Source organism: Aulonocara sp. 'chitande type north' Nkhata Bay, linkage group LG5, assembly GCF_057382095.1.
Source record: "Aulonocara sp. 'chitande type north' Nkhata Bay isolate Kocher_YH1m ecotype deep benthic linkage group LG5, A_spYH_male_GT1.1, whole genome shotgun sequence".
Classification (NCBI taxonomy): Eukaryota; Metazoa; Chordata; class Actinopteri; order Cichliformes; family Cichlidae; genus Aulonocara; species Aulonocara sp. 'chitande type north' Nkhata Bay.
The window spans coordinates 25,036,432-25,062,438 of record NC_141348.1 but is presented as its reverse complement, the minus strand read 5'-3'; the positions used below and the strand labels follow the sequence as shown (position 1 = coordinate 25,062,438).

The following is a 26,007-nucleotide window of genomic DNA, read 5'->3' as shown; positions in this document are numbered from 1 at the left end:
AAGTACAGTAGGAAGGTGCTTTATCGATGAAGTCGAGACCACTGTCAGGGTTAGGGATAGTTGTATAATTTTCAAGGTCTACAATCAAGAAGCGCTTTCATGTATGTAAACAGAGGATTTACATTAAGCTCCAAACCACTGTTTACACTCGAGAGCAGGAAGGACAGATAAGACTTTACCAGAAAACGCATAAAAGAGCCCGCACAGTGCTGAAAATGGATAAATCACTAGATGGATGAAGCCAAGATTAACTTGTGTCAGAATGATGGGAGGGAAAAAAAAACATGCACCAAACCTTACAGACACCAAACTGAAACAGATTCAGCTGAAAAACATTTAGACATTTAACGTTTCCTGTGAAGTAAGTGTGATCGGGATTTATTTACTAGACTACAGGTGTCTAATATCAGTTCATTAATACAGTTTGGCACAACACATGTCAGGGGTTGGTTTTAGCATGGGGGGGCAGCCAGGACCCTTACTGGATACCACCGGCATGCAGGAATCGAACTTGCAACTCCTGCTCCAAAGGTGTGCAGTAACTACGCTGTCCAGCTGCTTGTTATTTTATATGTATTTATTTTTGTTATTAAAAAGTCGATGAATGGATGGATTGGATGTTAGATATTATTTTGATGCTTTTAAAAGATAAATGTCTCTCATTTTGGTTACTGAATTTTTTAAAAATATTTTATTTAAAAATAATATTGTTTTTATTAAATATATGGGAAAATGGATATGATTGGATGTTAGATATTAAAAATGTGAACTGAAAAAGTAAATGTCATATTATTTTGTTCATTTGAGATGATTATTTAAGAGAGGTTATTTAAAAATATTAATTTAATTCATTTTTTAAATTAAGCATTGGATATGATGATATGACTGGATTTTAGATAGTTAAAAGTGTTATTTTGTTCACTCAAAATGATTATTTATAAGATATTTTGAAATAAAATAATGAAGTGGTTAAATTCTTTAATTTAACCTTGGATAAATGTATATGCTCGGATTTTAGATATTATTTGAACGATAAACATCTGCATCACTAAAACATAAAACACTAAAAAACACTAAAAACTAAAACATAAAACACTAAAACATACACACACTTTTTTTTAAGATACTCGTTTATTTGAGTGAATAACAGCGTTCATTCAAAATGCCAGCGCGTTATGGAGCTCGGTGTGATCATATGATAGACCCGCCGCTGATCTGTATGAACTGGAAGTCCCTCCCCGGAAAAAGCATGGAGAAGATTTCGAAACAAGGCGACCCTGCGTGCAGGGAGCCGACGGTCCGTTTGTAAGTGCCGGGATGAGCTTCGTGCCTGCTTTTGCTGTGTAAAAAGCCCACGCAGAGGAGAAATGGAGAGACGGCAGGAAAACGGTGAGCAGAACGAGCAGCCGAGGAGAGATGTTTATCAGACAGGGAAGCGGATGTTTTCACTGCTAAAGCTGCAGCAAACACGACATGATGTAGGTGTAGATGGTGTTTATATTCAGCCTCTTGTTTCCACAGCAGTCACGATCTCCTCCTCTGATGGTTGGGTTGCGAAAAAAGTCTCCGTTTAATTTTGGTTGGATGCTGCGCGGCTTAACGTGCAACCATCTCCCTCCTCCAACTCCTCCAACTCCTCAGACTTTTGAAAACTTGGGCGTGTCTTTGTGGATGTCGGTGGTTTCTGTGCTTAAAGAGGATGTTGGCGATGAATCGTTTGGCCGTGTTCTCCTTTATATGCACATAATAAACGAGAAGCGCAGAGGCATCTGCTCAGGAAATCAGTGATTTAAGGTCGGTGCAGAAGAAGTCCCGTTTGTTTAACGTGTGGGGAAGAGCGGACAGTTTGGGGGTGTGTTCGCATTTGGAGATTCAGGATGAACAATTGCGCAGACCGACAGATTTTTAAGGTTTAATTTCACTGAAGTCAGTACCAGTTATTTCCTGTCACACCAGTAGGGGGCGCCAAAGATATGAATAAGTTTAAACTGAACTTTTCGTTCCTGGGAAATGAAAATCTTTCATTTATTTCAGATTAGAATACTATGGTTTTACGCCAGCCACTTTATTAGTACACCCTGCTTGTGCGGGACCCCCGCCTTTAGAGCTGCTTTAATTCCTAGTGATCTTAGCTGACAGCAGTGTCTCCTGTCTCCTTCTGCATGTCTTGGTTGGAACAAGTAGTTATTGGAGGTACTGTTGCCTTCCTGTTATTCACCTCCGAGCTCTGGCATCTATGAGGCATCTTCTCCCAGAGAAGTGCTGCTCATTGGATATTTTCTCTTTTTAAATCCTAGAGATGGTTTTAAGGGAAAATCCCAAGAGATCAAAAGTTTCTGTCGCCACATCCAAAGTCACTTTAATCACCTTTGTTCCCCATTCTGATGCCATGTTTGAACATCAGCAGGTCGTCTTGACCGTGTCTATGTGGCTCAATAAACTGAATTACTTTCATGGGGCTGATTAGACATTTGCCTTAAAAGGTGTGCCTAATGAAGTGGTCGGTGAACGGGTGTCAGGCGTGACAGCATGACTGATGATGTCACAACACATCAGTGTTTTGTTGTTTATTCCTGTAAGTTTAAATTTCAGTCATTCAGAAATTTAAGTCAGCATTCACCAAAGTCATTACAGTCCAATGAAACTGTTGTTAAAAAAACAAAATAACTTTTTAATTAAAGGAAATAAAATCAAAGCTAGAGATTTTTTGAGGGGGAAAACCATCTGGAACAATGTTATTACCGTGTTATTACAGTCTACTGAGCATTGGGATGTCTAACACACTAAATCAACATCCTTTGGGAAGTGCTGTTTGTATTGCAACATCTATTCAGAACTTCTGAAAAACATGCCCCTATCAAATACTCTCAAAATTATAATAATGAATGTACAAAATTAAAAGTAAGAGTCAAATTACTAAAAGCTAAACTAAACAAAAAGACCAACTCTGAAATCTAACTTGATGAAAATAGAAAAACTCAGAAACTTGGGGGGAAAATCCCTGTAATAATAATAAAGCTGTAATAACTTTGAGTTTTGATGTTTATTCCTGTAAGTCCTTTTGTATTGGGCCTTTTTAAGGACATTTAATCTGGTAGTACTCGCTCCCCCAGGGCCCTGTGTGGTTTCAGGGGTTATAGGGTGGAGGGATGGTAATGTGTACTGTAAGAGAAAGTACTCAGAAGCATAGAAATGCAAATGGAGTGTGAGCGGGAGAGCTGGGTTAAGGCAGAGTGGGGGGTCTGGTATTGACACAATGATCCTCTTGTCTGTAACCTTGACAATTCAAACGCCACACAGTGCAGCACACACCCCGTCATCTTCAATGCCTGTGTCACAAAGCAAACAACAAAGCAGATGCTTTGTTTAACTTTGTGCTAAAGTTGCTAATGTATTAAAATTAAAAATGTTTAAACGCTAAAAGAAGAAGAAGGAGAAGCAGAAAACAAAGTCAAGTGTAAAGATACGAAATATTTGTGATTTTGTGAATTATTCCGATTACAGCTGCTTGAATGTAAAGATATAATAATGGAGAAGATGTCACCTCTTTGCTCCCCCAAAATTCCTGAGCAGGAACAATACCCTTCCCACAGAAAATATTTATCAGAAATGAATAAAGTGAAGAAAACTGTGGATACACCATAATGTTGTTACAATCTACGTATTCAGTGGGAGAAATGTTTTGTCACTCATCCAAGTGACTACAATAAATAAATAAAAAATAAATAAAATAAAGTAGATCTGTGAAACGGTACTTTAGTAAAGTATTTTAGTAAATGTACTAACTGTGCATGCTCTCATCCAGTGCACGCTGTGGGTTTTACAGTATTGTAGTCTGATTGCATTGGTGGGAGGGGGGTATCAGTAAGATTCAGTCATGCTGCCCCCTCTGGATGTACCCCTGCCCTTCAGAAATGAAGAAATACCCCAAACCCACTAGTGTAAAGCTATATCAAGATAACATTTTATACCTTCCCTTTTTTGATTTTGCAAACACGTATTCATAGTTTCATGAAGCAGATCCAAACTGTGATGACAGTCATCACCCTAACACCAAAAATACTGAACAGCACTAAAAGGAAAACTGAAACTGACTGAGGCAGCATATTTGGTTTTGTCTGGACTTGTCCAAACACTTTTTTAAAACTACTGACCTTAAATATGTTTTATGTCGTGTTTAGACTACTTCACTGCATTTCAGAGGAAAATATGAAACCCTTATTCTACCATTTAAGTGACAGTCACAACTTTTCAAAGACATAAAAAAGTCACACACACACATCCATGTGCAGAGCACTTAACACGTAAAAATATAATACAAGTGTAAATGGATAGATCTGATCCTTTTTGTGTCATTAAAACTAAGAAGTGGCACAAATTATCTGGATTAATAATAATAATAATAATAATAATAATAATAATAATATGATTGCAGTGACAAGATGTTATTTGTTATAACTGCTTCTTTGACTGGCAATAATTTTGTACTTTTAATTAACCCCTTAAGCTGGAGGATATTTTTAATTATTTCTATTTTAGTTATTAATTTAAAAAGATCCTTAAAAACACTCAGTAACAGCTGCACTGCTGCACTGCCACTACTTATGCTTAATCGAAACAGGAAATTAGAGAGTAAACTCCAGCGCTTTGGTAGAAGCTTATGCTCTGTTGTTTTTTGTTTGTTTTTATTTTTAAACCCTCATATTCAAAAAGTGATTGCTGCTGTTTCTGTGGTTGTTTTTTTTTTTTTTTTTTTTTAGTAAAGTCCATTCTTTGCTTGTGTTGGTAAATAGACTGTAGTCAACTTGATTTATGAAAGGCTCATATCTTGGACAGGTCACTCTGAAATAACCTTTTAGTCTTAATGAGACCTTTGACCTGGATAAATAAAGGCTACATAAAAGTTACCTAAATGAGAGATGTTTCACAGATTTTGGGTCAACAAGTCAGTTGTAACAGACGGTCTGTGTTTTTGGCAGATGATCACTTTTTGGCACGACGCCGTAAAGGAGTTTAAAGATATCTGCTGCTTCTCTCGGTGGGCTCAGGAGTGCCGTAACTATCTGAATCAATATTAACATACTGACGTCACAAAAATCAGGTTAATTGTTCGGTATCTTCTCTCAACTGCGAGGCTCGAGAGTAGCTGGATATCAGTGACGTGTGGAGGGCTCTGAATGTGAGAAGTGGGAGTGTGGTGGAGGAGGTGGGGGTGTGCATTTTAAAACCTGCTAATCCTGCTGTCCTCAATCTCTGCCTCCCGGAGGAAGAGGAGGAGGAGGCGACGGGACGGACGCGCACTGCTCCTCTGCGACTAAACTTTGTCGGCTCATACCAAATAAGCAGCTAAGGCTCACAACTGTTTCATTTCCCCGCTCCTGCTGCAAAGCAACAGACCATCGCTGACACCGTGAAGACGTAGCATTTATTCGGAGTTAATCCTGTTACCCGGAGGATTTTAAATACCTGCCGGTGCGATGAGCGCTGCGGAAAACTCCGCAGAAAGCGACTCCAGCAGTAAACTGGAGTCTGTGATCCAGGTGAGGCTCGCCGGGCCCGCTCCAGCTCACTTGATCATTTCATTAAATGACACAGGTGTGGGGCAAATAATAGCGGCTCATCTGGGGCGTGCATGCGCTTGTTTCTGTTTGGGAGCAGTTTTGTGTATCTATTGCGCAGCAGTCGTGGTCCTGTGCCTGTCGTGGCACCGTTGGGTTTGTGGCACTTTTCAGACACATTATTGTGATCACTCGGTTTCTGTCATGTGTTGGGATTTTCTGTGTTTACAGCCTTATTTCATAGTTTCTCAGCTCTGTGTTGCTGATCTTTCTCTAAACGTCACAAACTAAATAAAAACGGCTGCGCCTGTCCTCCTCCACCAGAGGCTGGAGGAGAGCGTTCTGTCTGAGGAGAAGAGGCTGACAGTCCGGGGTCCTTCACCTGATGCCCCCCCTACATGTCTGCCAGCACGAGTGCGAGAGATTGTGACAAAGAACCTCAGCGACAACGGTGAGTTGCCACAGTCCTCTCTCCTTCACATCAACTCAGTGCCGTCTTTGCCTGACTTTGGCCTTTCTTTGAGCAGCAGGGGCCATGTCCTCGGTCATGTCCCTCCAGGAGGAGAACCGAGTACTGCAGGGGGAACTGGCGAGGTTGGAGGACCTGCTGGCACACAGCAGAGCCGACCGAGACGAGCTCGCCATCAAGTACGGTGCAATCAGTGAGAGGGTAAGGCAAGTCTCCAGGATGCCTGCAAACAGCACTTAGTGGTCATTTTGGTAGAATAGGTTGAGAGGTGGATGGAATCATTATAGCCTGTTAATCTCTTGCGACAAGTTCAAACACTCTTCAGGTGCTCTGGCTTTACACACATTTAAAGCTGAGGACCGTGCCACATTCCCTTTTCCTCATTTATGTGTTTTTTTGGGTCCTTCCTTTGTCTGAGATTTGCTCGTCTCCCAGGTGATGGGGGCTGGAATCAACTGAAGTGGAATGTTGCCATGGCGTCTGTCACCCTGGGTGACTGTAAACAGGGGCTTCAATGGCGAGGGGAGATGCAGTGTTGGGTGGGTGGGTGAGTTGGGTGCTACAGCTCATTTGGGGTGGGTTGAACATTACAAAAGGAATAACTGCAGCCTGCTTCCTAAAGCACGAAGAAACTGTGCCGGAGATCGTCCAAAGGAATCTTTTCTCTTTAAAGAATAAATAAATTTATATATGTATATTTTACTCTTGTAGGCTGTTGAGATGCCTGCTGCTTTAATGTCACACATAAAACAACCAATTTAAAGGAGAGTGTCCACCTTTTATAACTTAATGGACTCATTTCAAAAGTGTATTTAAAGTAATAACTGGTCTCCGCTTTGGGATACAGACACTCTGTAGTACTGAGCAGCTGGAATATATGTTAGTATGTGAGTCAGCTTTCTCTTAAATATAACGGAACTAAATGGCGCTCACCCTGTGCTGTTCAAAGTGCCAAAAAATGATTTATAAACTCAGCAGATGTGCCTCTGTCCAGATGTCACGATCAGGTTACACAAAATAATCCACAAACCTTCTTGTGAAGAGTTTCATTTAAGAGTGAACATCTATACAGCATAGAAAGAAAGATGTGGCTGAAAACAAAGTTAGTATTTCTTAAGTACTATGACCTCCATTTATGTAGTTTAAATGTAGTATTTTCCTTCATTTTATGCATTCATGTGAGGTTTCACAGGAAATGATCAGGATGTGTTTTGTACCAGTGCCATCAGTGTACGCACAAGCTGTCCAGAACAGCTGTTAAATGGTGAGATGATTTGGGGAAATTCTGTTTTAAAGTCTGGAAAATAGTTCCCATCTCAAGTACTTAGCTCATTGAGAACATGTATATAGGTATTTTTGGATGCAGTCCAAACTTGGCAGTGCCATGCAGATCTGTCGTGAAGAAGTGTGAAATTAAACCCGACCCCTTGCCTCTTACCTTTCATTAAAACCACAGCTGGAGCAGGCGCTGCGTTTTGAAACAGGGGACGAAGACCACGATTCACCAGAGTCACGCAGCCTGGCTCAGCAGAATGTGGATTTGCGCAGGCGGCTGGACGAGGAACAGGCGGCCTACAAGCGCAAACTCACCGCATACCAGGAGGGGCAGCAGAGGCAGGCGCAGCTTGTGCAGAAGTTGCAGGCCAAGGTGCGTCTGTTTTATTTCCCTCTTCTGTTAAGTTGTTATTGATGAGGTTTGACTACTGGTGTTATTTCCTGCTCCTTCAGGTGCTTCAGTATAAAAAGAGGTGTGGTGATCTGGATCAGGCGCTGCAGGAGAAGTCATCTGAGTTGGAGAAAAACAGTGTAGGCGACCTCGAGTTTACTGTAAACATAAGGAAGCCGATTTTTATGCACAGGTTAAAAATAATATGTCCATGGTCATCTTTTGATTTTAGGGTCACAGCGAAACATCGAATGGTCGCCATCAAGATGAAGCAAGCAGCAACCTGGAGGATGCTTTAATCCGTCTGGAGGAGGAACAACAAAGGTGATGCATCATGAGAGAAGAGACATAAAATGATTTAGCTGTAAACCTGTAACGTCCTCAGACTGTTGAAAAGTATCAGTGCAGACAAACCAGAGATAACTCAGAGAAAATTCAATATTATTTATATAGTGCCAAATCAGAAAAAGGTAAAGATCCTGCAATATTAGAGAGAAAAACCCAACAATCAACCAGAGTAAACATCTGGTTAGACACCATGCTTTTAAAATTATTAGGGTTGAGTACAATAACCTCAGTTTTATCTGAAATTACAAGCAGAAGAGGTCATCCAGATCTTTGCTCCTTTAAGACATTCACACAGTTTAACTAATTGGTGTGTGTTATCTGGCTTCATGGATAGATAAAATTGTGTGTCATCTGCATATCAGTGAAAATGTATGCTATACCTTGCCTAAGGGAAGCATGTATAATGTAAACAGAATTGGTCCTAGCACTGAACCCTGTGGAACTCCATAATTAACCTTAGGGTGTGAAGAGGACCATTTACATGAACAAATTGGAGTCTATGAGATAGATATGATTCAAACCACCTCAGCACAGTACCTGTAATACCTACAGCGTGCTTTAATCTCTGTAGTAAAATGATGTACAATATTAAGATGTCAAATCAGAATCATTTGTAACCTCCACTAAAGCTGACGAGCTCTGAAACCTGTCAGGAACTCTTCAAATAAGCCATTCCTCTGCAGATGATCAGTTAGCTGTTTTACAACTACTATTTCAAGAGTTTTAAAGATAAAAGTTAGGTTGGAAATTGGCCTTTAATTTGTTAAAACAGCTAGCAGTGGTTTAATAAGTGTCATTGTAAAGAATTGTGGCACGTAGCCCATAAATAGAAACAGAAACATTAAAACCTGCACTAACACCATTTTTTTATGTCAAACTTTTTTATTTTTTTTTTATTTTTTATTTTTTTAGCAAAGTCTAAGAGGAAATTATTTAACTGGTATTTAAATAACACATTTACACTGTGACCCACATTTATGACAGCTGTGGTTGTGGGGATAGAGTGAGATGTCTGCTAATCAGAGGGTCAGGGTTCAGTCCCAGTGTTGAAATGTGTCTAAATTAGTGTGCCTGCTAGGTAAAGCTACTTTTGTCTGCTCCTTTATTCACAAGGAAGCAGCTTAGCAGGTTTCTACGCGTGTCTCATTAGGCAGATTTGTTACACCAGACGCCTGTCCTTAACCCAAAATGACTTGTGACTCCTGCTGGGATCAAACCAGAGACTGCTGCACTATAGAGGCACTGTGTGTGTCTGTGTGATTGTTAAAAAGTGTTTAAGAGAGCGGGACAAAAAGCTTTATTAATGTAAGTGTGGCCTATGATGTAGCAGCACTTTGAGTAGTATGAGCAGAAGACGACTGTATAAGTCTGTTTACCACAAGCATTCATACAGTGCTTTATTTTGTGCACTTCAAGCGTGTTGTCTCTATCACACTCACACTTCAGTGGCTGTATCCAGGACAGTTTTCGGTTCATTTCATCATCTTGCCCACATCTTGCCTTCCAATTATTAGTTGAACCTCCTGAACCACAGCTAGGGTTGCACTGACTCTACAATGCTCTCAGTGCAACTTGAGCACCGGCAGTTTATTTAAAAAACTTAAATTCAGCAAGGTCGTCCTCTGAGATCAAATTCTGCTTTTGGGAACATCACACTATGATAGCTCCCTTTGAAGCTGCAAATAAATGTATATGGATTTATTACTTTAATTTTACATATGCAACAGTCTTTAAAAATGAATTTAATCAACTTATTCTTGTTTTGTTTTGTTATTGTAAGGATCGATGGACAGAATTGATATAGATGGTATTGCACTCATGCAGGAACAGCGTATTTTCATGGCCTATGTATAGCAGATATGAATAGTTATCTAACTGCCAACATAAGCTGTTGGCCAGTTAGTCCACTGAGTTATTATTTTTAATTCTTTTTATTTAGGGACTGAAGATTTTTGTGAGACATTTTTGCACATGCAGCCAAAACTATTTTTACAGAAATGAGTCATGAGCTCATCTGTGATTGTGCTCCGTTGTAATTTGACTTTAACTTTTACACCAAAAACATAGGGAATATGAGAGTGAGCAGCCTTTTTTTAAAACCACGCAGACTCTAGTTAAGGAGGATTTCATGAATTCAGTCATGTATTATACCAAACATCTGCAGGCCTGATCAATCTTCTCCTTTGCGTTTTATTTAACCACTTTCTTTGTAAACAGCTTCAGCCTGAACTGCGTGTGTTATATTTGAGTGTTTCCATGTTGTGACTTCAGGAGCAGCAGTCTGTCTGCAGTGAATGCAATGCTGAGAGAGCAGTTGGAGCAGGCTGGTTTGGCCAACGAGGCTCTCAGCCAGGATATCCGCAGGCTCACTGCTGATTGGACAAAAGCCAGAGAGGAGCTAGAGCAAAAGGAGTCTGACTGGAGGAGAGAAGAAGAGGTGGGAGAGGGATGCTTCTTAAATATTAAAAGGAAATTCAGGAAAGTCTAAATTCAGAATAATCATTACTCGTTTTAATTTCCTTTGGCCTCCTGTTCAGTCTTTCCACAGCTACTTCAGCAGCGAGCACAGCCGACTGCTGACACTGTGGCGACAAGTGGTCGGGTTCAGGAGGCATGTCTGCGAAATGAAGAGCGCCACTGAAAGGTAAACTTTGTTCTCCTCAGTCTTATTTTATCTTTTGACTCGTGTTTTGTCTCTCACTCCTTCCCGCCTCTCTCCAATCTCCCGCAGGGACCTGTCAGATATGCGTAATGAGCTGGCTCGGACGTCCCACTCTGCTCAGGTGTCCTGGGCCGGTCTGTGTGCCACGCTGCAAAGTCGGGAGGGAGGAGCAGTTGTGGCTCTGGAGCAGGAGAAAGCTCTGAGGGTTCAGCTGGAGCAGCAGCTGAGAGGTCGAGTGGCAGAGATGATGAGCTTTCAGAGCAGGATGGACGCAGAGAGAAGCGAGCTCAACGTCAGGTCAGGGTGCCGAGCCGTCCTGCAGGCTTACAGTCGTATAAGTTGTTTTTAATCGAGCTGTCCAACAGGAGGAGCTAGTAAAAGTCCCCATTGTGTAACAGCAGGAAGACTTCCAGCACTTTTCATTTAAAACAACAAGAACTGACTCAAAGTGCAAAACTAAAGGTCCTTTTTACCGTCCGTGTGAGTTTAATTTCATATTGTCTGTTTTCGTTCTCAGGTTGTCCGATTTGGTGCGAGAAGGGGAGAGACTAAAGGGACAAATTGAAGAGCGTGACAGAGAAATTGCGACACTAACGAGGAAGCTCGAGGTGAGACACCAGTCACGGAGGCCATAATGGTTTCATACTGGTCTGCTTCATGTGCTTCATGTGAATCATTTCCCTTCAGGAGCAGAGCGGCAGTGATGAGACTGACATGCAGATGATGAGGACTCACACTGAGACGCTGTTAGACACACTGCGGGACATCGCTCAGGTAAACAACACACACATTTTTACATCAGCTGATTTCTCAGTGGGAACCCAGATGGAAGGGCTTCATTTTAACCTGCGTTTACAGACGGTTTCAGCAGATGGAGAATCGTCATCGTCAGAAGCAGATCAGGACAATTCTGGGGCTGGGATTCGTGACTCTTTCCCTCGAAGGCCGTCCTCTCCCACTCGACCCTCCTCGCTGTCTCCTCTCCCAGAGGCAGCGCTGTCTGCTCTCCGCTCTGCAGTCACAAACAAGACACTCCAACTGCAGGTGACATGTTAATCTACAAACACAAAGGACCACACACAAACATGGAACTCTCTGACTTAAAAATCAATGAAGCTCAGACATTAAGTGCTAAAATCTGTGGTGAGACTTTAAAATCTTTCATGTTGTAGGTGCTGTATCCTTGTAACACCGTCATCATCATTCCCTCCACTTGTCCGGTTGTGTTTGCAGGATGTTCGAAGCCGTCTGCTCTCTGCTCAGTCGTCTGTGCAGCAGTTACGAAAACAGCTTTCTGAGTCCGAGTCGGCTAAAAGAGACGCAGAACAGAGAAGCCAAACTCTGCAGCGGGAGAGGGACGCCGCTCAGAGAGAGAGAGAGGCCGCGCTGCGAGAACGGGACCGTGTGAAGCAGGAGAGAGACACGCTGGCCAGGTTTGCCAAACTTCACCTACAAAACTCGCCTCGAGACCCAACAGTGTATTTATCCTCAACTCTGCATTATATTCTCACACGCACACACACACATGTGGTGAATGTTGCAGCGAGAAGGTGAACCTGGAGAAGACGGTGCAGGCAGCGCAGAGCAGCAGCCAGCTCCTGCAGATGGACTGCGAGAAGCTTCAGCTGACCGTGGCGTCCGTGCAGCGAGAGCGAGACCACGAGAGGGAGGAGAAGGAGGCTGCCGTGCAGGAGAGAGACCGGGCGAAGGCAGAGACGCTGAGGGTGTAAGCTGGCTAATTCGTAGAGATTAAGTGAATGTGATGTGGGCACTAATCCACACGCTGCACATGCTCACAGTGTGCCATTCAAAAGATCTGCATCAGCTTCCTCTACATAAGCATCTCAGTCATTAACAAACTCCTCCCTGTACAGCCCCAACATCTCATTTACAGCTTTTGTGTAAAAGTTTGACTCTGTTCACAACTATTGTGCTGTCCAGTCGTCCCTTCCTGCAATAGAACAACAAGCTTCACACACTAACAGATACACACCAAGAGTCCTGCCTGATTTTCAGTGAACAACACGTGTTGCCTCAAACAGACAGAAGCAGTTTGATCAGAGCGAGAGTCGAGCCTCTGCTCAGCGTGGCGAGTTGTCTGCAGTGAGGGAGACTCACCAGCAGGGGGAGGTTCAGAGGCAGCTGCTGGAGCAAGAAAAAACACAGCTGTCTGAGGCGCTGGCTCGGGTAAGAAAATAGTAATAGTCTGTGTATTTGTCAGAGGTGAAACGCTACTAGAGTACTGCCAGAGTGCAAGGGAGCGACACTCTGCCACTTTTTTGTTTTGGATGTATTTGTTGAGATGAAATTAAAGTTAGTCCATTAAAATTCTGTTGTCAGTTTCAAGGTTTTTCATGCGAGAAAGTTAATGAAGGCAAAACGAGTGGTGGAAGTGTTCATGATATTAAGGTGCAGATTTAGTAGCAGTGTCCCAAAAAACAATAGAGCATGCTTCTTTCAGCGCTAAATGTAATGTTAGACTGTGTGTTGCAAATATCAGTAAATCAAGTATTTTAAATATTTTCCCTCTGGTGTTTTGTGGAAAGGAAAATCCTACAAATACATTTGCAATAAGGCCACTAAACAACCTGCAGTGTCTACGGCTTTCAGCTCCAAAGCTGATGCTGCACGTCTTCAGACAGCAGCTTTGTAACGCCAAAAGGGGGAGTTATACGATTATTTTTGCAGCTGACCTCATAAATATATTTTTAGGAGTTTCCCTTTCGAAGCGCTGACTGTACGACTGTACATGTCGTCTGTGACACAGATTTCAGCTTTTTGAATAGTTTGTCATGAAGCAGCACTCCTCTGGAGCTCCTGCCTCCACGTGAGCTGTCTGATGTAACTAAAACTCAGAAGACTTTATGTTTTTAAGTTTAGTCAGACATTCTATTCAGTTATTCTTGAAAACTTTCAGATAAACTTGTGGTGCAATAGCCCGACTGCTTAAACAAATAGCACCTGTTTGACCGTGATTCTTCCCTCCAGGCTGAGAGCAAAAACACGGAGCTCTGTCTGCTGCTTAACAAGCTCCAGTCTGAGGATGCAGCTCTCAGAGACTCTCTGGCAAAGATGGGCAGCATGAACGAGGGTCTGGCACAGGACAAAGCAGCCCTGAACACCTACATCCTCAAGGTAAGGGAGCTGCAGTGCTATTTAAAACCTCCACATATGTAGTTTCAAGCCCATTTGATATGAAATACTCTTGTGTCTCTGTGGACGAGAGTTAATGCCAGTGTAAACAGAGTAATGTAGTTAGATTCAAATTCAGGTGTTGCAAAACTGTGATTGGTGTGCGTCATCACCCTTTTCCATCCCAGCCGAGTAAAATAAACAAACCTGTTCTAGATTTTAAGAGGTTTTCAGGCCTTTAATGTGACTTGCTCTCACCTCTGTGTCTAAGCTCGAGGAGGAGAAAGCCTTCCTGCAGACTCAGAAACGCGACGCTGAGCAGGAAAAGCTGACCATCAGAGATGAGCTGGTCCGGCTGGAGCAGGACAGGCTCGAGCTGGAGTCCGCCCGCATCACACTGCAGCAGTCGCTGCAGGACGCCGAGCTAAGCCGTGTGGGGATCGAGGTTGAGCTCCAGAGTCTCAGGGCTGAGAGACTTAAGCTGCAGGAGAAAGTCACCCAGGTACAACTACACATTACAGGGAGTGCAGAATTATTAGGCAAGTTGTATTTTTGAGGGATAATTTTATTATTGAACAACAACCATGTTCTCAATGAACCCAAAAAACTCATTAATATCAAAGCTGAATGTTTTTGGAAGTAGTTTTTAGTTTGTTTTTAGTTTTAGCTATTTTAGGGGGATATCTGTGTGTGCAGGTGACTATTACTGTGCATAATTATTAGGCAACTTAACAAAAAACAAATATATACCCATTTCAATGATTTATTTTTACCAGTGCCTTGAATGATGGATGTTGCATTCCTGTGCACATTGTCTTGTAAATAAGAGAACACTGGAAGATATTTCCTGTTTGGAAAACACCGGTCTATTACCAAAGCTTGGTGAAAAAGCAGTCGAAGCAAACAGAATTCAAAATCTGGCATTTTAACTATGACTGTTCATTTTTATAAACCCCAAAAGACGAATTTAAAATATTTAAAACACCCATTTTGGCCCATGTTGTTTGCAACATGGGCCTAAAGCGTTATTTTGAATGACCCAAAAATAAAGGCAGATAATACGACCACATGGCTGATTTCTCGCCTCAGTTATTTTAAAAACACATTTAAAAAAGGAAAGGAAAGTTTTTAAATCAGACAAACTGTTGGTTAAACTTTGAAACCCAGAAGAACGCAGCAGAGGAGAGACGTGTGTCCGGTGTGTGCAGGTTGGTTTTTGCAAGGTTGATGAGAGACCGCTCACATACGACACTGTGACATGCAGTACCTTTTCTGTTTTTGAATCATCATGTACTTCACACTAATTATAAATAAAAGTGGGCCTTGATATAAACCATGAAGCTGTCTGATATAACAGTATGAAGGTGTTTCAGCTCCTCTCTTTTTAAGGCTTTTGAAAGCCGTTCTCTGATTGGCTGAACTTTGCAAAGAGAGCTGTGGGCCTTAAATGACAGTGACAAGTACATCTCTTATAACTGACATAACAGAAACTGGGTGTTTATAGGACTCTGAAGTCTGAGCTTTTGGCTCACAGAGGTCACTTAACTGACCTCATCATTTTGTACTCGACAGCTTTGTGGCGAGGTGACCTCTTTGGGTTCTGAGTTAAGTCTCGCTAGAGGAGAAGGCCAGAGGAACGAGGTGGCCTTGGAGGAGGTCGGCCGCAGTCAGGCAGAGCTGGCCCGGGACAAAGCGGCCCTCGTGGTTCAGCTGACAGCATCTGAGAGGGAGAACGCCATGCTGTCTGAGGAACTGGCTGCTTTCAGGTATGTTTGGTTTCAGACTTGGTTAATTACTCAAAAGTGCTCAGTGCACGTGTGTGTAAGTTGTGGTTGTAACCTGCAGGTCGGAGCGTGAGTCCCTGGAGACCAGCCTGTTCGAAGTGCAGCAGCAGCTCGTTCAGGTGGAAACTCGCAGAGAGCAGCTGGAGACAGAGAACCAAACCCTCAGAGTCCGCTGTGAGACGGCTGCAGGTGAGAGGAGACGTGTTTTTTATAATTAAAGATAATAAAAGTTGGTCAATAACAGGAAAGCGTTGTATTTGTTTTCCTGATTGTGATTTCCAGCTGAACTAAGGCGCGTTCGCTCAGACGGGGAGATTGCGTTGGCCCAGGCTGAGCGGGAGAAGCAGACTCTGAGTCAGACTTTAAATGCGGCACAGCTGGAGGCGCAGCAGGCCTTGCGCAAGGCCTCCTCTGAGCATCAGGAGGAGGTGGAGAGACTGGTCTCAGAAAAGGTGAGTGGGTTCAGTGGATCACTGTTAGTTTAAATGCTATTTGTATGAATGTTTTTACACTTGGATGAATGTCATCATGGTGTTTTGCAGGAAGTTGTGCGGCACAGCTTGCTGATGGAGCATGAGGTCACGCTGAGAAAGCTCAGACAGGAGATGGAGGATCAGCTCAGCAGAGCAAAGAGAGAAAAAGAGGAGCTGCAGGATGAAATGCGGACTCTGCAGCACGATAGAGATCAGTGTCTCCTCCAGGCTGAGACGGAGAAACAACAGGTCTGATCCCAGCCTGTGAAACTATTCAGCGTCTAGAGCTGTATTTATTCATCAGATAGCATGTGTCATTTAAATCTTTGGTTTAAAACAGATTTCTTAAAATAATGTCTTTGTTAGAAATGCCAGCATGGCTCAGACTGTTCCTTCCCCCCTTTTTAAACTTTGTTTTAGTGTTAACCAGACATTTTCTGTCCTCCCAGGCTCTTTCCTTGAAGGAAGCAGAGAAGACGGTTTTGTCTGAGCGGGTTTCCAGCCTGCAGGCTGAACTGTCAGCTGCAGCCCTCGAGACCGAGCGAGTGGCCAGAGAAGCAGCTCATTACAAAGAGCAGGAACAGGTGACGGGAGGAAACGTGGAGGGTTTCACTTCCTCTCCTGATTTGTATTTTGTTGCTGTTGTCGAGGCACGAATGAAAGATTAACTACAGCATCACCCTGTTTGTTTTCCTCAGATCAGAGTCGGCGCTCTGACCAGCGAGGTGCTGGAGCTTCGCTCTCAGCTGGAGGATGCAGCCTCCGCTCGTGAGAGGGAGCTCCACAGTCTACAAGAGACATGTAGTGATCTCCGCTCGCGTGCTGACATCGCTCTCAAAGAGGTAGATCATCCTCTACAAGAGCCAAAATGCATAATATCAGATACCAACATCCCAACATATACCTGGTTTCCACTGATGTGTCGAACCATGACTTGATGGCCCACATTTGAACGGATTTGAGAAACAAGAAGTTAGAAAATAAATTGCTATAAGAAGAACATCAAAGCGAGGAGAATCTGCCACTGACCATCAGTGTTTACAACTTTTTTGCATCTGTGGAAGGTTGTAGATATGGGCAGAGGTCAAATATGAAAACATAAAACAGTTTAATTAATTTGTTTTCATGCTGGAAACAAACAAATGTTCTGTCCAGTGACCTCATTTCATCTGATTTTCACCCACCAGCTGGAGCAGTGCAGAGCCGCCCTCGCAGCCACAGAGGAGAGCCGAGACCAGCTGAGGCGGGACTTGTTGGAGACTGAACGCCGCCTGAACCAAACTCAGGACTCAGCAGAGAGCTACAGGAGAGAGGGCACAGAGCTGCGCCGTGGCTTCAGTGATGTCACCAAGGAGAGAGAGGCTCTCAGCCAATCAAATACTTACCTGAGAGAAACTCTGCGAAGTGCAGAAACTGAAAGGATCAGGTATGCATGAGATTGGCAAAGTAACCAGGGACAGAGACACAGAGTAGATGAGATGTGTAAGCAGTGTGTGTGTGTTTTGTTAGTGTGAAGCGACAATGTGAGGAGAAGGAGCAAAAGCTGTCTGTGCTGGAGGAGAATTTGTCTTCCACTCAGAAGGAGGTGACAGAGCTGCGGAGCTGCCTGAGAGAAGTTGAGAGATCACGACTGGAGGCTCGGCGAGAGCTGCAGGAGCTCCGCAGACAGGTCAGGCATGCAGTCATCTCTCTCACATCTGAGCAGAACCTGGGAAATATGTTGCACACAGTTTTGCCTCTAAATGTAAATTTTCCTTTTGTCTGGCTCCAGCTGAAGGTCCTGGATGGAGAGAAGGAGCAGAAGGAGAGGGAGGTGGCAGAGCTGCAGACTCGCCTGTCGCTGGAGGAGCAAAGAGACGAGGAGAGAGGAAAAGAGGTTTTCACCCTCAAACAGAAGCTGGCTGAAGCCGAAACAGCCAGAGAGTCCCTCAAGAAAGAAGTGAGAGTGGAGCAAAGTGAAGAAATTTCCAGCTCTTTGTTAATCTTGCTGTCTTCAGTGTGTCACTGCTGTCTCTTCTGTCTTTTTTTTATGTTAATGCAGCTTTCCATGACTCAGAAGCGTCTGCTTGAGTCTGAGTCGGGCTGGCGCAGCTGCGAGAGAGAGCTGACCGCTCAGCTGCAGGAGGCTCGAAGCTGCGAGAAGAAGCTTCAGGACGAAGCTAAGAACTTGTCCCTGCGTGCTCAGACGGCCCAGGACTCCGCCGCTCACTGCAGCCTGCAGCTGAGCGAGGCGCAGGGCCGGCTCGCCGCCACTGAGTCGGAGCTGACCCGAGCCGAAGCCACGAGGAGGGACCTGGAGTTTCGTCTGAGCAGCCTGCAGTCGGCGCTGACGCGGACGCTGGGCATTGGAGCGAGTGGCAGAGGACCCAGGGGGAGGAGCCCAGGAGGGAGCTCCACATCACCTGGCAGCATGTCACGCCACCACAGCGTCTCACCTCTGCGCTCCTCGCTGTCGCCTCCTAAAGGTGAGAAGCAAACACGAGGCCTTTGTTTCATTATTGTTGCAAAGTGTATTTAGCTCTGAGACAGGATGTTTCATCACTCTGATAAAAAATGACTCCAAGACTCTTCAAATTTTAGCATAATTATAGAAAAAAATTACTGCTTGCTGACACTCATAACAAATAACATGAGGAATTACTTTTTGCTGGTCTTGTCTCTGTAGCATTATAAGAACCCTCCTTCACTCCTTCAGCTATCTCAGCGTAACATCTTTCTGTTTCTCCTGTACAGAAATTCGAGGAAGCACCCCTGACAATACTTTGGGCTCAGGCGCTGTATCTCCTGAGAGAGGGGATACACCGGTGCCTCTTCTTCAGTCAGAGCTGGACTCCGAGACTGTGCGAAGCGGTCTCAGAGACTTCCTCCAGGAGCTGCGTGATGCACAGAAAGAGAGGGTAACGGGGCTGCGCGGCACGAAAATGACAGTACATAATAACTCGAGGATAATCTCTTTGTTTGTGTAGCTCAAGTCTTTGTTTATTGCTCATTTTGAAGGATGATGTCCATTGTCAGCTGGGGGCCGTGCAGCGGGAGCTGGAGGAGCTGAAGGTGGAGCGGGACTCTGCTATGAGTCGACTCACTCAGCTGCAGTACTCCATGCAGGAGTACCAAGAAGGTTAGAGAGTTTACCCAAGTTGTTTAGAAAGAAGGAGATTTTAGATGAGCTCAGGGAAACTTTTCGCTTTCAACAGTCCGCTTTCAAAACTCTGAAATAACCTTCATCTGCACAATGAAGGCAAGCTGCCCAAAACCCATTTCTGAGTAGAATTAAAATTAAGTCCGATAATCTACTGCAGGCTGTGTTGTTTGGATGTCTCATTATAGGGAAGCGTGGACTGGATGAGCGCCTCACCACCACCCAGATTTTGCTCCAGCAGCAAGAAGAGGCGGTGAGGAGAGGAGACAGAGAGCGGCGAGCTCTCAGCGACCGGGTGAAGGATTTAGAGCGAGCGCTGCAGGCCTCTGAGACGGATAAGAAGCACATACAGGTACTCCATGTTTTGTGTTGTCACTCACACAGCAGTGATCCCAGCTCGGCTACAGTCAACATATGGTAGCGCAACAGAAGGACAATAACGGGAAGCGTGCACTGTCGACAAATGTAATAACAACAGATGCTGGCGCACACTCAGTGTTGCACCACCTGTGGAGTCCCCTGCCAGCTCTCCATATGTTTGTTTTTAATGCCAGCACCTTTCAAAATGATTCACCTTCTGGGCTGTGTGTGCTACTGAGTGAATCTTTTATCTGCTGTATTTTTTAGAACAAACGTATTGAGAAGACAAGGAGATTGTTGAGCTGTGGCTCCTCTCTGTTTCTAATTGTCTGTTCAAACATAAGTGAACGTAGACTTAATATGACCCTTCTCCTCCATCCATCTCTGCAGGATCAGTTAAATAAGCAGCGTGCTGCCGAGATCCGCCTGGAGGTGGAGAGGAAGCGCCTGCGGGAGGCGCTAGAGGCAGCTGAAGCTCGCGCCACCAGGGTGGAGCTGGGGAGGCGCAGTCTGGAGGGGGAGCTGCAGAGACTCAAGCTGAGCCTGGGAGACCGAGAGGCTGAGAGTCAGGCCTCCCAGGAGCGCCGCGACTCTCTCGTCAAACGGGTACAGAGCTGTTTATTTATGACTCATGATCAGCTTAATGCGATTAGTTGGGCCTGAGAATTTCCTTCTAATACAGGAGATTTAATGTCACTGATCAGCTGGTGAACATTTAATTATGATTTAAGGCTATTATTTATTCTTATAGTCTGCCATTTAGCCAGACTGATGTACACTATAGGTGTTTACATATACAAATAAAGCAACGACTTAAATACAAAAACATCAGAATTAAAAACTTAAAATCTAAAGAAACAAAGCAATCAGCGTCAGTAAAAGTTACCTTGAATTCATAAAAGTCCCATTAACTAAATATAAGAGATATAAGATGGATTTAGATTAACAGATTTTGCAGAAAGCGCACCAAGAAATCTTAGAAACAGTGCTGCTCTGTCTCCTCAACCATAGTCGACATCAGGTGAGATCTGCCGGGGCTGATGTCCTTGAGATAAAAAGCTTTGCTGTGGGGGGCAGCCTCTGCTCTGTCGCACCGTGGATATGTGAAAAATAGTTTCAGTTAATCCACCACTCACTCCTGGTTTCTGTTTCCAAGGAAACATTATTAGTTGTAGTGATTATTCACTAAAATAAAAGCATTATGCAGCAGCTGCACTTTATAGTTGCGGTCCTGGTCGCTGCACTACATTTGACAAAAAGCAGCACTGAAATCTCAATTTGATTAAAAGAAAAACAGTTTTTTTTGTTTTGGCCTGAAATAAACTGGTTTTGTACTAATTGCAGGTTACTGAAGGAGAAGCCCGCGTAGCTCTGCTGCAGAGAGAGGTGGAGATGCTGAGCCAGACTCTGCTCAAATCTCAAGAAGGTGAAACTTTACTCAGAGAAAAAATCACTTCTCTCAACCAGACGATTCAGGAGGCGGCGGCCCTTCAGAGCAGCACGCAGGGTCGTATGGCTGCCCTGCAGAAGACGCTCAGCATGGCTGAACAGGACAGAAGGCTCCTGCAGGTGAGAGAGAAAACAAAGGGCTTCAAACAGCGTGGCTCAGATGTGAATGTTGACGTGAGAATTATTCTATGCCGTTAAGGAACAAATGGATGCATCCCGAGCGTCATTAGCTGAGGCGAGGAGAAACACGGCCACCCTCACTGAGCGCGTGCAGAACCTGCAGACCGAGCTGACCGAGAGTGAGCTGCGGCGAGAAGAAGTAGAGTCTGAGCTGAAGAGCGCTCAGGAGGTTAGAGACAAACAGATCGCCAGAGACGCTCGTCCACCTGCAGGGCTGCCGATCTGAAGCTGTAAAAGAGTAGATTCTGCACAATGCTGAACTCAGGCCGGTGTTCTTGATAGATTTCTGTCTTCCTCCGTCAGGCTCTGCGACAGCGCTCAGCCAGTCTTGCGGAGGCTCAGCGCAGCGCCCAGTCGGCTCAGACAGAGCGGGCCGCTGTGGAGGAGCGGCTACGTGCGCTGCAAAGAGCAGTCGCCATGCTGGAGACGGAGAAAAAAGATGCAGAGAGGCAGGCTGTGAGGCTGGAGAAAGACAAGAACGCACTGAGAAACACACTGGACAAGGTCAGCGCTGTGTCAACACGTGTTTCTTTCTTTGTTTGTTTTCTTTGTGACCATCTGACATTAAAGATATTAGATTTATATGCCAGTTAAGATTCAAAATGACCTGCAGAGCCTTATAGCTACACCACACACGCTGATGCATTAAAATTACTTTTAAATAAAATATCAAAACAGCCTGAGAGAAATAAAATGTTAAAAACGTCGGATAAGTACGAGCTCCTCTACAAAATTGCCTCCAAGCAAATTCTAATTGTATGATATCATTTATATAAATCATTATAAAAACATGAGAAGTTGATTCTTTTAGTATTCTAATAAATATTTAATATTTACTTCCCTTCATTTAAATAAATGTTTCCAGAAATTCTGAATAAGATATGACATTTATACACATATAAAGTGTTTCCTTTGTCTCTTAAACTATAGAACTGCACAAAAACACCGCTCACATACTGTGTTCACCATCTTGGATGAGTGTTTTAGTCACCACACCACCACACCAGCTCGCGTCCCTGTTTTGAACGGCTTGCTTCGCTGTTGTTACATGTCCATGGTTACATTTTTCATCAGGTTGAACGTCAGAAGCTGAAGTCTGAGGAGGGCACGATGCGGCTGTCTGCAGAGAAGAGTCGCCTGGATCGCTCTCTAAACACAGCCGAGCAGGAGCTGCAGGAAGCACAGCAGCAGATACTGATGCTGCAGGTAGGGAACGGCCGCTGATGGAGGCAAAAGACGACCAAACTGCTGCCGAATCCTGCTGAAAGATTTTGTTTACTTAGCTGTGGCTGGATACGTCTACTGGAAGTGAGGGTTTGTGCAGAAAGAGCGGGCGAGAAGAAAGCCAAGCAGATGTTTCACAGTGACAAAATAAACCTGAGTTCTCGACTTGAGCAATGAGCTTAAAAAGACTTTAAAATGATTTTTTTAACATGCAAGGTGACATAAATGTGTAATAATCTACATTTTTCCCGTGGATGTAAAAAACAAGATTAGTTTTAATGTTATATTGTAAAGTTTAAGTTCATAAAGTGACATCTGAGTAATTTTCACAGATAACCAAACGACTGGACCAAAGACATGAGATAGTTTTGGGAAAGCTTCATTTTAATGATGCTAAAGTCTTAACTATGTTTTTCTATTTACCACAGACATGCCAAAAACAAGCAAATAAATTAAGCTGCAGTGGGTTTTGGAGGAATTTTGAAACGCTCATTAAAGTTGTTTATTTCAGGCCGGTTTAACATTTCAGACTTCTCCTCTTTTCTCCTCATTCAAGCCAAACTTTTCCCAAGCTGCAGAAATGTGCTTTAACCGTCGCAGTAAATCCCAAAGCTTTAACGTTCGCTGCAGAGTTTTAAAGACTGTGAGGCTAACGGCCGTGTTTGGAGTCTTTTTTTTGTTGCGTATTCTTCGATTGCTGAAGTCTTAAAAAGAGGAAAACACTTTGTGTTGTGTGACCTGATTCCTGCTGCAGGTTTGTTTGCGTGAACCATCACTGATTTGGTGGAGGACTTTAAAAGTCCCAGGTGTCACTAGATACCAGATAATTTCATTTCTTTGAATTTACTTTTTCTAGTTCACAGATCTGGAATCAGATTTGGACATGACTTTATTAGACTATGTGACGTCTTCTTTCATTAGGATGATTCACTTTTCCCGCATTTTGTCTTGCAAATGACACACAGCTTGTAGTTGACCTTGTTGGACAGCTGTTTTACATGTTCTTAGACAGGCTCGCTGCAGCGCTCCAAACGATATGCTTTATTATTATTATTATTAATTTTTTTTTTTACTCTGTTGTAACTCCATCCATAAAACTCCAGTCGTGTTGGCTTACCTCCAGATGTTCTGTTCCTCTCCTTTTACATTTGGTTGTCTTCCCGTGTGTGTGTGTGTGTGTGTGTGTGTGTGTGTGTGTGTGTGTGTGTGTGTGTGTGTGTTTCATGAGTAGACTCAGCTGGCTGAGATGGAGCAGTCTCACAGTTTGTGCGAGAGTTTGTTGAGGCAGCGCGAGGAGGCCCAGCGGGAGGCGGAGAGGCTGAGGACGAGCTTTCGGGATATCGAACGGACGCTGGGCACTAGAGAGCGCGCTCACCGGCATAGAGTCAAAGGGCTGGAGGAGCAGGTGCTCACATTGTGCTGTGTTAAAAGCTTTTTTTCTCTTTTTTACCAAGTTCACCTGTAGACACACCTGATGCTGGTGTTTCTGTTGCTTTTAACAAAGTTGTTCAGAATATATATATAATCCATCCATCCGCTTTCGCTTATCAGGGTCGTGGGGGGCGCTGGAGCCTATCCCAGCCGTCATAGGGCGAGAGGCGGGGTACACCCTGGACAGGTCGCCAATCTGTCACAGGGCTAATACACAGAGACAGACAACCATTCGCACTCAAACCTATGGGCAGTTTAGATTAGTCAATTAACTTATCCCCACAAACTGCATGTCTTTGGACGGTGGGAAGAAGCCGAAGTACCCGGAGGGAACCCACGCAAACATGGGGAGAACATGCAAACTCCAAATGTTACTTAGCTGGATCCAAGTTTCATTGAGTATAATAGATATGATGGATCATATCTGTGGCACAGACACATCTGTGTTTCTTTCAACATCAATAATGTTGCTTCAGCACAACTGCTTAATCAGTCTCATTGTTTTTTACAGGAAAAAAAAACTAATAAAATGATGGTGCTTGGATTTTTTTTCAACAAAACTTCATCTTAAAATGTTGTGCAAACACAGATGGAACAATGCGATCATTAGTATGTTGAGGTGGGAAGTAACAAAAGTACAAATATCTGTAATTTCTGCTTCTTAGTTTTTAAAAACAGGCACGCTATTTTATGTTTAAAGCATCGGAGGGACGTTTTTGTTTCCCAGCACCACACGACTTCAAAACAAGGAGAAAACATATAGTTTATGTGTCATTTTTTGCACTATACTCAGTAAGTTAAGTTAAATTAAATTAAAAAGTAAGTAATTAAATACAGAACCTGTATTGGTGATACAGGTGCATCACTTCCTGAGCAGCCTTTCTGGTGTGCAAGTGTTCCTGAGCCCATGGAGTGATTTCAATGACTGAATCAGTTTTGAAGTTTTGATCAGTTTTGATTCCTCCAGATTCTTCAAATGTTTTGATGATATTATGTGCCACAGATGATATTTGAAGGTTTATGTTGAGGAACATCACATTTGCATTACATGCATTTGCAGACTGGTGAACCTCTGCCCATCTTCACTTCTGAAACGCTCTTTTTATATCCAGTCACATTAATAATCTGTTACTAATTAACCTAATCAGCTGCAAATAAGTTCCTCCAGCTGTTTGTTTTTAGCATCACTTAATTTTCCAGCCTTTTGTTACTGCCTTCAAAATCCCACTCTTCTGTCCACATCTGTAACCTGCGGACTGGATTTAAAATTGAATCATGTCATCAGATTTAAAAATTACATGTTTAACTTCTGTTTGTTGTCACCTTTATCATTACTGCAGGTGTCTACTCTAAAGGAGCAGCTTCAGCAGGAGATGAAGAGGCGGCAGCCGTCTCTCCCGTCCTCCGTGGTGTCGGCAGGGAACCGAGACGCAGCTTGAAACCAGAAACACCAGCAGGAAACTCCATCTTGAATGTCTCATAGCAACAACGCTACTCCACGGTTACTGTACTGTTTCAAAGATGTTTTATTTTGTGACACTGAATGAACACTATTGTAATTTTGAAGCCTTGTGTTTGTTTGTTTTTTTCATTTTGACTCAAGAGAGAATAGGTGGAGCATTATGATTCAGCCAGCTGTGCTGAAAACACCAGCGGCCGGCCTGATTACTGGCAGCCATCTGCACTCGATCTTTGTCCAGCATATTCCCAAATTTCTTGTTCTTATTCAAGAATCACCACAGGACTCTCCTCCAGACAGGCTGGAATGAAAATCTGCAGATTCCTCCACGTTCATGTGAACAGATGAGGACAGAAAGGGAGGACTTGGGTTTGTTAGGAAACAAACAAACTGAGCATAATGAAGGAATTGTACTGTATGTTCTCTCTGAAACAGATTTTACTGATTATCTGATATATATATATATATATATATATATATTTAGACACTATTTTACCACTGAAGTCTGAGTGCTGCAGTGATGGTGCAGTTTTTTTATTAGGTTAGTTTTACTGCTTTTTACTTTATGTATAAATACTGACACTGGTGATTAATAAGGACAGAGTCACTCGTTTGGACGAAGGGAAGCCATGTTTCCTGGAAAATAAACTTGGCTGTGTGTCCTAACTCATGT

The 26,007-nt window shown here is 43.4% G+C and overlaps 1 protein-coding gene across 2 annotated transcripts; it reads left to right on the top strand.

Annotated features, from left to right (window-relative positions):
* Window positions 1–1,236: 1,236 nt before the first annotated feature.
* On the top strand, window positions 1,237–26,000 carry crocc (ciliary rootlet coiled-coil, rootletin). 2 transcript variants are annotated; one of them, XM_086292416.1, is made up of 37 exons: window positions 1,237–1,389; window positions 5,883–6,009; window positions 6,086–6,228; window positions 7,484–7,675; window positions 7,756–7,833; window positions 7,926–8,017; window positions 10,313–10,478; window positions 10,579–10,685; window positions 10,773–11,000; window positions 11,221–11,311; window positions 11,391–11,477; window positions 11,562–11,747; window positions 11,937–12,136; window positions 12,247–12,429; window positions 12,746–12,890; window positions 13,692–13,838; window positions 14,107–14,337; window positions 15,408–15,601; window positions 15,681–15,808; window positions 15,902–16,071; window positions 16,162–16,341; window positions 16,542–16,676; window positions 16,791–16,934; window positions 17,280–17,518; window positions 17,602–17,761; window positions 17,864–18,031; window positions 18,134–18,557; window positions 18,826–18,989; window positions 19,090–19,210; window positions 19,420–19,583; window positions 19,982–20,197; window positions 20,936–21,160; window positions 21,240–21,389; window positions 21,524–21,724; window positions 22,295–22,426; window positions 23,676–23,849; window positions 25,216–26,000. In XM_086292416.1, exons 3-37 carry the CDS (start codon window positions 6,094–6,096, stop codon window positions 25,312–25,314), a joined length of 5,856 nt encoding a protein of 1,951 aa, XP_086148542.1. In that variant the 5' UTR covers window positions 1,237–1,389; window positions 5,883–6,009; window positions 6,086–6,093; the 3' UTR covers window positions 25,315–26,000. The 2 variants fall into 2 exon arrangements, with proteins under 2 accessions (XP_086148542.1, XP_086148541.1); XM_086292415.1 differs by lacking the exon at window positions 1,237–1,389 and adding an exon at window positions 5,248–5,540.
* The last annotated feature ends 7 nt before the right edge of the window (window positions 26,001–26,007 follow it).

Excerpts from the sequence above, each read along its gene's own strand:
- crocc (XM_086292415.1), top strand. The coding sequence starts at position 5,478 with ATGAGCGCTGCGGAAAACTCCGCAGAAAGCGACTCCAGCAGTAAACTG. Across the intron at positions 7,834-7,925 it reads CTGAGTTGGAGAAAAACAGT|GGTCACAGCGAAACATCGAA; the intron begins GTAGGCGACCTC and ends TTTTGATTTTAG. Across the intron at positions 8,018-10,312 it reads CTGGAGGAGGAACAACAAAG|GAGCAGCAGTCTGTCTGCAG; the intron begins GTGATGCATCAT and ends TTGTGACTTCAG.